The sequence below is a fragment of the Neomonachus schauinslandi genome, chromosome 1 (assembly GCF_002201575.2).
Source record: "Neomonachus schauinslandi chromosome 1, ASM220157v2, whole genome shotgun sequence".
NCBI classification, from domain to species: domain Eukaryota; kingdom Metazoa; phylum Chordata; class Mammalia; order Carnivora; family Phocidae; genus Neomonachus; species Neomonachus schauinslandi.
The window spans coordinates 79,621,614-79,633,355 of NC_058403.1; the positions used below are offsets into that span (position 1 = coordinate 79,621,614).

Genomic DNA, 11,742 nt, shown 5'->3' on the forward strand with positions numbered 1-11,742 from the left:
GAAGAACTTCTATTTGTCAGGAATGTTCCCTGTTTATGTAATTGTCTGAGTTAATCTGCCCCAAACCATTGTGCAACACATACGCCCTCTTCCATTTCTACGGGTAAGGTTCAGAGAGGGAAAGTGACCTGCCCTAGATGATACACCTATGGTGACCTGCCCTAGATGATACACCTATGGTGACCTGCCCTAGATGATACACCTATGGTGACCTGCCCTAGATGATACACCTGTGACAGAGCTTAGTTTCAAATCCAGTCTAACTTCAAAGCCTATGCTTTTTCTACACACTATGCTATACTGCCCTCCCTTTGTGCTTTGTAACTTCTGTATACACAAGCATATTGGGGATTCCTATATCAATGTTACCTTAGAAAAGTGATAATTAACTCTGCTTCACACTTTTGTTCTGAAGATGAGAAAAGAGAACAATTATCATATACAATTCTCGGTATCCCATCTCTTAATAGTATGTACACCTTCTTTCAAAACTTTCTAGAGGAGTTGAGAGTATTTTATCTACAAGATGCCCAGCTAAAGTCCTCAGCCAGCTACCAACTCATGTCTTCTCTCTTACGCGGCTGTAAGTGATGAGGGAATGAAGAGGGCATAGCTTGAGACCATGGGAAAGTCCTATAACAACAGCAGGTTATGAAGAAGTAAAATTAGTCTTCATTTACCCTGCCATGATATGCCTGTCAAATGCCACAGAGCTATTTCTACTACTCTCCGATCATTTTCTAAGCTACCCAGAATTCTCATCTTCATTTCTAATGAAAAATTTTTTTCAAGTTTCTGTTACTTGACTTTTAGGAGCACTTGGCGGAGCACAGATAGACCACAACTATAATCAGACAATTTAATTTTCATTACAGAAAAACAAAGAATAGGCAGGAATAATGTAATGTGCTTAAGAATATCAAAATAAATATTTGTTTGAAGCTACTCAGCATTCTATTTAACCCTGTTTTAACTTGTTGCAAACAGAGAGAAAGGGGTAACAGTGATATGTTATGTACTTTCCATCTTTCTTGACTGATGAGAGGCAATCATTCCATCAACCCTGTACTATGACAAGGCTTCTTAGTAGCTATAAATAGCAGCTCTCTAATCACTTCTAATTGCCACCTTTTCTTCCCCCTTGGCACCCAATTCCATTAGGAACAGTCAGATTAGGTCTTCCTAAAAGATTGCTTTCAAAAAATTGGACAAAGAAAATACAGAATTCTCTTCTTTCACTTCCCCTTCTGTACACGGTTCTTACTTCAAAGGAAGCTGTAAGCACAGCAATCAGCATCCAGAGAGACACACTCAAATCTAATCATGCCTCGTATCTTCCAGACGGTGCTGAATGACTCATTGGCCAAGCAACTCATGGCACAGATGGCTGCACACACAACACTGCCCAAAGCCTCAAGAGCATGGTGTAATGAACCCGGGACACCGTCTCACTGTTGGTTTCCATGTAGAGGTAAAGACTATTCGAGCATCTTCAGCCTAAAAAGTGGGGCATTGGCATGGCAGTACTCGTCCAAAATGCGGAAAACTGCACATGTAGGTAGGAGGGCCAGAAGAGTGAGGTACGGAACAGGTTGCAAGGAAAAAGGAAAGAGGAAAAAGCAAAAGGAAGGAAGGAAAAATAAAGCTTCTCACACCCATACTCTTGGGACACATTTCTGCCAGGACATCCTGGTGGTAAGCCCTCGTACCTGGGACAGACAGCCCAGCCCACATCAGGAGGCCAAGAAGCCACGCTAATCTGTAGAATATTCTGTGTCTCAAACTCAGCGTCCTAGTGATTGAAGCTTGAAAGTTTCATTAAACGGAAGTTAAATGAAAGGCCCTTCCTTCCATTTAGGATGTAGGATGCTAGAAGGGATGATTTTCTCAGTGAAGTAAAATGAAGGAAAGAAGTGAGTCTCTGATAGTCTGTCTGCTTAAAAATAATCCTTCTGCTGTCTTTTGAAATGTATCATCTTTGGAAAGAGTATAATTAGTCTATAGCATTTCATTTTCGTCTCACATCCTCCTGGCCCTAACAGCACAACAAAGGATGGGATCAAGAGGGCAACCGAAGCTCTCTCCTATGCCCACTGTATGCATGTCCCTTCCACAAGGAGATACGTCCAAGCACATCATTTAGTATCCCAGCTGAATGCTTCTCTCCTTTCCACATCTCTTTCCCTTTCCATAAAGGGAATCAAAACTCAACATCAATACTCATTTAAACCCATTCTATAAAACCTGTCCCCAAGATTTCTATTCCTTACTTTAGGGATGTGATTCCAATGAAAAATGATCCCATGACATGTTTACCTTTAAAATGAGAGTTTTATCGAGAGAGGATCCCTCTTGGGGGCTGGGAGAAGTTCCTCTTAGTTTTGGGAAGGGGAATTTGTAAATTATTCCGCTTTTAGTGGTAGCCTCATCAGTCATACTATTTTCCAGGACTGAAATACGTATATGTCAAACGTATCAAGAAGCTCTAGTTTCTAAACTGTCATTCCACCTGAAAACTATCTTTCCTGTTCTTCACCTTCCCTCCTGTAAAGCCACTCATTATTCATTTGTTTCAGGCTAGGGCAGAATTTAAAGCCCAGCAAGAGAGGGACCTCAAGGGAAAGGTACAGGCAGAAGAGATTACACATATTTAGAGCTCAGCACTGTCAGGTTTGGGGACTGCCACAAATGTACCTTTGTGCCTCCCCTTTTGCTAGTGATCCCCGCCAGTATTATGAAAATAACAGTCTGAACTAGGAAGATACGTTCATACACTCTTGAAAACAACTACATTGTGGAATGAACATAGCATATAACTTACTCTCATCAGTATTCCAGTGTCATTAGACTTAGAAAGCTGAGTGTTTGGCATTACTTGAAAAGGGATCTAGCAAAACCGGGGCAGGGAGAAACACTCTGAAGGTGCCTCTTACTACAAATTCATATTTAAGAAGGGAGGCTAATAGAAACTAATAAAAAAATTCCTCTCTGTTACACAGGGACTAATTGTTCTATGATCACTTCAGATATCAGCTTTGTTTTCTTAACTGAATTTTCGGATGGGCAGGTTATCTCAGAGTGACCTCCATCATCCCATTGATGAATGAGGTTGATTCATCAGATATGATTGCTTGGTAAGAATCCATCGCTCCCTCTCTGTCCCATGTATATCCTTTCCGAGAAGGGTGTGCTCTGGCAAAAAGAACTACCAGATTATACGATTCTTAAAGACAGGACCTTCATTTAATCATTCTTTGGTGCCCTCCCAAAATACCTAGCCCAGTACTAAGTCTATAGAGTATTTTCCATATGTCTTTCAAAGCAGGAACTCATATGTAGATATTGGGAGAAAGAAAATTTATTTCTTTTTTTTTTTTTTTTTTTATTTTTTTTTAAAGATTTTATTTATTTATTTGAGACAGAGAGAATGAGGGAGAGAGAGCACATGAGAGGGGGAGGGTCAGAGGGAGAAGCAGACCCCCTGCCGAGCAGGGAGCCCGATGCGGGACTCGATCCGGGACTCCAGGATCATGACCTGAGCTGAAGGCAGTCGCTCAACCAACTGAGCCACCCAGGCGCCCCGAAAATTTATTTCTTAAAAAAAAAAAAAAAGAAAGAAAGCCTTGACCTACTTGAAAGCGATGATGTTAGGGTGCTTCAACTTCCTCAAATGCTTGATATCCGTCTCATTCTGTTCTCTCACTTTCTTGATGGCCACCTCCTCCGCTCGGAACTTGCCCAAGAAGACAGCTCCTTGGGCTCCACTACCCAGCCACTGAAGCTCTGAGATCTCCTCAAACGGCACCTCCCAAGTATCTAGGCACACAAGCGAGAAACAAACTTAGAGAGATCTCGGGATTTGCTCAGGGACCGTTCTACGAGGCCACTCCAAAGGTACCAACTTCAGCGTCACCCAAAATGATCTCTACCTTTGGACTCCCACCTGTAACGCACCAAAAGATATAACCTTCCTATGGGTCTTGGTACAATAGATCAGGTATTCTCATGTGTTAGTTTGTATCATTTTCTTTAAAGATTTTATTTATTTGAGAGAGAGAGTGAGTGAAAGCGAAAGAGAGAGAGAGAGAGCACGAGAAGGGGGGAGGGTCAGAGGAGAAGCAAACTCCCTGCTGAGTGGGGAGTCCTATGTGGATGTGGGGCTTGATCCCAGGACCCTGGGATCATGACCTGAGCTGAAGGCAGACGCTTAGCTGACTGAGCCACCCAGGTGCCCCAGTTTGTATCAATTTTTAACCAATGAAATCAAGCAGATCGGAGATCTCCAATATACTCTCCTCCAAACAAAACATATCTTGACATTCCCATGGCCCTACTTCCTCACTTCAAGCTTGCACGTTCAATCCACTTATCTGTCTCTATACCACTATCCCTATCCCATTACCCATTGTAAGTCAGTGTTGTTTTATTCCTCTTTGAATTTCTAGTGTAGATGCTCAATTAATCTTTCCTGAATGAATTTTCAATGATACTCTCCCAAGGACCTAATTATGCACAAAACTTATATTCATATTTCCCTTTTATTGAGTACTTACTACGTGCCAGACACTAGCATAAAGCTTTATGTATCTCATGTGTTGATCCTTTCAACAATCTTGGAAGTCTGGCCTTATTATGGTTATTTATAGATGAGAAAACTGAGCCAGGGAGATTAAGGAACTTACCCAAGGACATACAGCTGGTAAGTGGCAGAACTCAAGAATTGGCTGATTCCAGGGACAGTGCTTTCTCCACTATACCACATTGCCTCTTGTGAAGTAATTGAGAGGGTCATTAGCCATAATAGATTTACTCATATAGATGCAGTATTTTCAAGTTTCTCTCTTTCTTAGAATTTGATTTTCTTTGCCCCAAAAAAGTAACAGGAGTCACTTCTAAGTGGTGACATTATTGATGATTCATATTATGCTCTTTATCCTATGCTGTATTTTTTTTTTTACCATGAGCCTGTATTACTTTTGTAATGTATAAAATGCTATTTTATTTTTTATTTTTTTAAAGATTTTTTTATTTATTTGAGAGAGAGAATGAGAGAGAGAGAGAGCATGAGACGGGGGAGGGTCAGAGGGAGAAGCAGACTCCCTGCTGAGCAGGGAGCCCGACGTGGGACTCGATTCCGGGACTCCAGGATCATGACCTGAGCCGAAGGTAGTTGCTTAACCAACTGAGCCACCCAGGCGCCCTAAAATGCTATTTTAAATGAAGCACTTCAAAAATTCAATCAATACATGCTTTAATCTCATGGAACTTAAAAAGGGGAATATGATCCATTGATCCTTCTCCTTGTCCCCCTTTTTATCAGTGCATTGTCACTACACTGGTAAGAAATAAACATCAAAGAACGAGGAGTCCCATGGAGTGAGGAGAGGATAATGACAATGTTAAAGGTTATGGGGGATTTTCATTAGATCACCAATCACTAAAAGGTCACTGTTTGCAGAATACTGAACAAGGTAGTGTTGAGTCAGCTTTGAAGATATTCTGGTCTTGAAAGCAAATCAACTCACATCTACTATGGTGATGAAGCAGCAGAAAGAGGTCATCAGTACCTGGAAGGGAACTACATTTCCCTCTTCTCTCATTTTCTCGAACTTGAGAGAAAATAAATCCCGTAGACTCTTAATAAAATGTGGCTTCTCATTACAGTGGTTAAAACATGACCTTCCAGAGAGGATGACATAGAGCAGAACAAATTATAGTGAGGGTGTTTGACAGCACAGATATTTAACCCATTCTTCTGTTCTGAGCAGATTAAAGATATCTGCTCTATTGAAGTTAGATAGACGCTACATAAAAACAAATTTCCCTAAAATACAAATAGCTCACAAACACGAAATCACCGAATAAACAAATGATACCAGGTGAGATGCAGGAGGAAAGAGTGAGTTATGGGCTTGACTGCTTTGAGGATCTTTCTGGCTTCGAATGACTGACAAGTGTAAAGTGTCTCACGCAGTCCCACTTTCATCCCCACAGGCTTATCTGTGTAGCACACACAGGACCCAGATATCGATGGCATACTGTCAGAGGGTTTTACTTGGGAGAGGTCTGGTGAAGAACTAGACACAGTGTTACTTTGGCCATTCCAGGGCCAAATAAAAGGACTATTACTGGATTCTGGGGCAAGAACATCCTGGGCAATATTTTTCTGAAAAACTTTATAAAAGCCCAAGTTATCCTAATTTTTCATAACTACTAAATAACTAAAATTAGACCTCTTACGTGTTTTTCCCTATTTACTCAATCTTTATTTATTGTTAAATGCTAGAAACACCAGCAAATATTAGAAAATAAAGTATTTTATCTGCAATCCCATTCCATATTCAGTTATCATCTTCTCTTCCAGTCTTTGCTCATATGTGTGCAGCTATGTAGAAGTTGTAGGTGACACATAATCTTTTCTATTTTCTCATGTATTGTGTATCCCCCCTGTATATACAGTTTTCATTATAAGCTTCAATAGTAGCTTACTGTACCCTTTTACCTTTTCTGTACTTAAGTCCTTCCATCTTTTTGTTTGCTGGCTTAAATTTGATACTTTTTTCTTTCTTTATATTATTTCCTCAGACTCCGTTCTTAGGTTAGAGTACAGTTTTCTGGCTTTTGCTATACATTCTAACTTGCCATACAAAAGGGCTTTGCTAGTTTTTGCTGACAGTAGTAATGCATGAGTGTGTGTGTCCCTTTTACTTTGCCAGCAATGAATATTGTTGATAGTTTTTTGGGTTCTAAGTTATTTAGGTGTAAAGTAATGTTTTATAAGCTTGCACTACTTTATTTATTTATTTAAAAGACTTATTTATTTGAGAAAGAGAGAGCGAGCATGGGGGCAGAGGGAGAGGGAGAGAATCCCGAGCAGCCTCCTCACTGAGCAGGGAGCCCAATGCAGGGCTCAATCTCCCAACACAGAGATCACCACCTGAGCTGAAACCAAGAGTTGGACGCTCAACCGACTGTGCCACCCAGGCACCCCAAGTTTGCACTACTTTAATTGCCAGTGAAGTAGAATATTTTCTCCACATTTGTTTAATGCTCACATCTGCTCTGCATGAATTGCCACATTTATGCTTTGTGCATTTATCTGTCGGGGGTCTCATAGTCCTCATAAATTTGAAGGAGTTTTCTATTTCTTTGACACATATTAAGAGAATGTTTTTTAAAAAGACTTTGTATTTTATGGGGCGCCTGGGTGGCTCAGTCATTAAGCATCTGCCTTCAGCTCAGGTCATGATCCTGGGGTCCTGGGATCGAGTCCCACATTGGGCTCCCAGCTCAGTGGGGAGCCTGCTTCTCCCTCTGACCCTCTCCCCTCTCATGCTGTTTCTCTCTCTCTCAAATAAATAAATAAATAAATATCTTAAAAAAAAGAAAAAGAAAAAAGAATGTTAGCAATGAGGATGTGCAAAACTGGGGGCCCTGATAACTGACAGCAAGATAACGACATAACAATGGAACCTGACTGTGTTCACTCCAGGGTTAATCCCAGACTTTCTGCTTTTATAGCTGTCCATTGGTACTCTTCCCCAGCTTCTATCTTCTGATTCATCACTATGACTATTATCTTAATTCCAATATCTACCATGATCTCTAAGACTGAGAAAAAGCCCCATGCCCACCCACTTTCAAGGCATAAGTTCTCTGTTGTTTGTATTCAGACATGGCTATGATATAATACTTGCTTTAGGACTGGGAACTATTTGGCAGTAAAAAATTTCAATTACACATACTACCTTACTTGGATTTCACTACCAACATACTAAATGGGAAATGAAGATGTCATTAAAATTTTTGAAAAAATCAAGTGAAGTTTCCTTATAAGTACCAAATGCAGAGACACATCTGTTCTGCGTGCTATCCTTTGGTTGACTGTAATCCAGGATTAAAGATTAGCTCCCTGATCCCAGAGCTGACAAGGAAAAAACTACCTTAGTTCCTGGCTAGTGAATCCCTTTCACGGCCCCCCGCAACTCCAGCCCACAGTAGGGTATCCTGTCATCTGCTGAAGAGCTAGGCAGCTATAAGCTGCCTTGTAAGCTTAAGCTGACCAGGCCCGTTTCTTATTTACTCTTGAATAAGCCTTTCTGGCAGTCATATAATCAGAAGATTGATTAAATACAAGTTTACAGGACAATTAAAAAAAATTTTTTTTAAGTAGGCTCCATGCCCATTTAGGGGGTTTGAACTCACAACCCTGAGACCAAGACCTGAGCTGAGATGGAGATTCGGACACATAATGGACTGAGCCACCCAGGCACCCCGCCCCCAAATTTGAAAGGCCCTTTTGACAGACACATAGAATGTATCTGCTGCCCCTCTTCATGAGCCTGAACCTCGATGCTGCATTTGTATCCTGAGATCTCCAAATTACCACCAAAATAATTATTAGACTGGACAAGACCCTAAAAGCCAAATGCAATTTTATCACATAAGCAGATATTAGTAGGTTTTGTGTCTAAGCTGAGGAGAGGGAACTTTTTAAAAAATAATAAACTAAGGGTGGTTATCTCTGGGTTGTGGGATAACAAGTTATTTTTTATTTTCCTCTTTGTGCTTATCTTAATTCCCAATTTTTAAAATAATAATACTGTTTAACATTGAAACCCCCAACCTTTGCGTGACAAGGAACAACTTTTTAATTTCTTGAAACCTTAAGACCATAGAGGGGGAAAGAAGGGTGGAATGTGCAGGGTGGATGGGATGGGAGGATGTATGAAAGACAGTGAGACAGACAGACAGACCAACCCCAGGGACACAAAGACTTTCTGCATGTACAGGAATGGATGCTCTGACTGACAAATCCTGGAAAGCACACCTGGGATCAATTGATTTACCAGCAAATCCAATACACATACTGGGAAAGGGTATAGAGGGAGAGGTTTAAGAGAGGTATTGGTTTAAGAGAAAATATTTCAGAAATCAGAAAAATAGAATGCACAAGAAAAGTGGTCAATAGTGACTAAGGTCAATTGGCTGTTGTGGAAAAGCTGTCAACAGTCTTGACTGAAAGATACGAATATATGTGTATATATATACATTTAATTTTTAAAAAGATTTTTATTTATTTGAGAGAAAGAGCTCACAAGCAGAGGGAGGGGCAGAGGGAGAGGGAGAAGCAGGCTCCCCGATGTGGGGCTCGATCCCAGGACTCCCAGATAATGATCTGAGCCAAAGTCAGATGCTCAACCAACTGAGCCACCCAGGAGCCCCAACATGAATATATTTCTAAGAGAGGGTCACAGAGTCCAACATTCAGATATAAAATAAATAAGACAGAATCTCATTTCTGGTCTACATTTCTGGTCCTTTCCAAAATTTCCTGATGAGAGAACTATTAACAATGGAATCATTTACATAATACTACAAATATATGTATCAAAAGCCTTAAAAAGCCATGAACCATTTTAACTCAACCATGTGTCTTCTAAAAACTTATCTTAAGGAAATCAAAGATATAATAAGAATGATCACAGACATAATGAAGGGTATGTGTGAAAATTAAGTAATAAACAGATGTTCATTGCAGTATAGCATATGATCACTAAAAATAACAAATTGCCAAGGAATAGAGGATTGCTTAAAGAAATCTTGGCACATTCACACAATTTAATACTGTGTAGGCATTAAAAATGCTGAAGAAGTATATTTCATGATATGGGAAATGTTCAAAATGTGAAGTGAAAAGGCATAACGAAATAGTTTGACTCTGTTTTTTTTGTTTAAAGCACACACACAGATAATAAGACTAACATAATATATACCAAAAACATTAATAGTGAAGACTGAGGATCATAGATAAATATTTTTACTTTTGGGGGGAAACTTACCTGTATATTCCAACTTAACCACATATATTATTTTTGCTATCAGGAAGAAAAAAATTCTTCTAAAGAATATAAATGAAGTTATAAAGAACACTAGGGCCATGTGTTCTCTTTCCTTCAGAAGCATAATGCTTGAATTGGAATATATGAATATGCATGTTACACCGTGATGGGAGTTAATTTACTTTTTAAAAAGCTGTGGGATCTAGACATAATAATGCTTCTCAAGATTGGTTGTATATTTGTTCTTTCCTCACAATGTGAGCTTTCTGTGCCTGAGCTGTAAGAAAATGATTCCTTTTTACTACAACCTAAACCAGGGCACAAGCTTTAGGCAGAGAACCATGTGGCGTCTGTCTGGTTTTGAGTTAATCCAGTGGCCATCAGACTTTTTGATTGTATGAACTTTCAATAAAAAAATTTGTAAACATGCACTAGGTGATTATTTATAAGTTATGTATCTGCACAACTTTATTAAAATACCAAATATATATGAAAACATGCATGAAAATAGAAACTTAAAATGATGATACAAGGAACAGGAGCTCTAACATTTTCTTCCTCGTAACACTGTAGATTGTCTTCTATGTACTCTACTTGACACCCCTAGACTGGACAGCTACAAAAGATGGGCTTTGGCCAGAAAAGACCAACCAAATGTGAATCTGTTCCAGTCAGAAGGTTTATAGGAGATTGGTACAGGGTATTCATCGGGCACTAGGGTTTTAATCAAAGGTTATCCAGTGAATGGTGGTGATGGCAGGGACTATTTCCCAGGTCTACACTCTACCTTACCTTGCTGCTGTAATTTGTAATCAGTGGAATATGCCTTCCCAATGATATTCCAGACAGGCCTTAAGCATCCAAACAGTCCTTCCAGAAACCCACCACTGCCGCTGCCCGACCTGCTGAACTGAATCTTGACGTCTTCAGTTCCACTTGTGCTCTCTCCATCCACGGTGTTGCTGTTCCCCTGAGACATGGCCATCTCTGATTCATCTTGTTCCCTTAGCTGAAGAACGCTGTTCTCAAACTGGTCCCTGGAATCCTCACTCACGCTTGTCAACACTGTTGTGGTGATGGGGCAGTTCATGCTCTCGGTTAGCTCTGTTTGTACCACCCCCTTTTCCTGCTGGTCCTTAAGGAGCTTGGGTGATGGGTGGCTCCCCACAGGAGTGAGTTCATCTTGTAGTCCGTTGAAGGTTCTGCTTTCACTCGAGGGTAAGTGTGAGGAAGAGGAGCAGCTCAGGTGCTCCTGAGGGTTGGCCATGGTGCCATGAGTGTGCCCAGGGTCCTGAGATGACACTCAGAGGATTATTGGGACAGAATTCTGATGCAAGAGAGGGCTCCAGAACCTGGGGAAGATAGGAGGAGGACATGAGATCACCCTTCTTTTAGTCACCCACACTACCACATTTCTGTTTATAATAACAAAAACACTGAAGCAATGGGGATTGGTTAAACACTGGTATACATCCAAATGGTGGAATACTATGCAGCAATTACAGATCATGTTGTAGAAGAGCATTTACGAACCTGCGAAAACGTTCATGACATGTTAATATAAAAAATAGGTTAGCACAATATATACAACATAAGCCCTTACAATTTTTTAGTTTTTATTTAAATTCCAGTGAACATACAATGTTATATTAGTTTCAGGTGACAATATAGTGATTCAACACTTCCATACATTACCTGGTGCTCATCACAAGTGTCCTCCTTAATCCCCATCACCTGTTTCACCCACCCCCCACCTTTTACTGGAAAGGACACACGAACACATACATAAGAAAAAGACTGGAAGAATATATCCCAAGAATTAACTATTGTTAACTATTAACTACTGTTAAGTCTAGGTGGTTAGATTTGGGAGGGCTTTATTCCAAGCATTCTGCATTAA

General features: G+C 40.2%; 1 protein-coding gene across 1 annotated transcript in view; it reads right to left on the reverse strand.

Moving 5' to 3' along the window:
- MAP3K13 (mitogen-activated protein kinase kinase kinase 13) overlaps nucleotides 1–11,109 on the reverse strand; it is a 39,681-nt gene extending 28,572 nt beyond the window's left edge. The window contains 2 exon segments of the mRNA XM_021692346.2: nucleotides 3,633–3,816; nucleotides 10,635–11,109. Of these exon segments, the coding sequence (XP_021548021.1) occupies nucleotides 3,633–3,816; nucleotides 10,635–11,109 (659 nt within the window).
- Nucleotides 11,110–11,742: the final 633 nt, after the last annotated feature.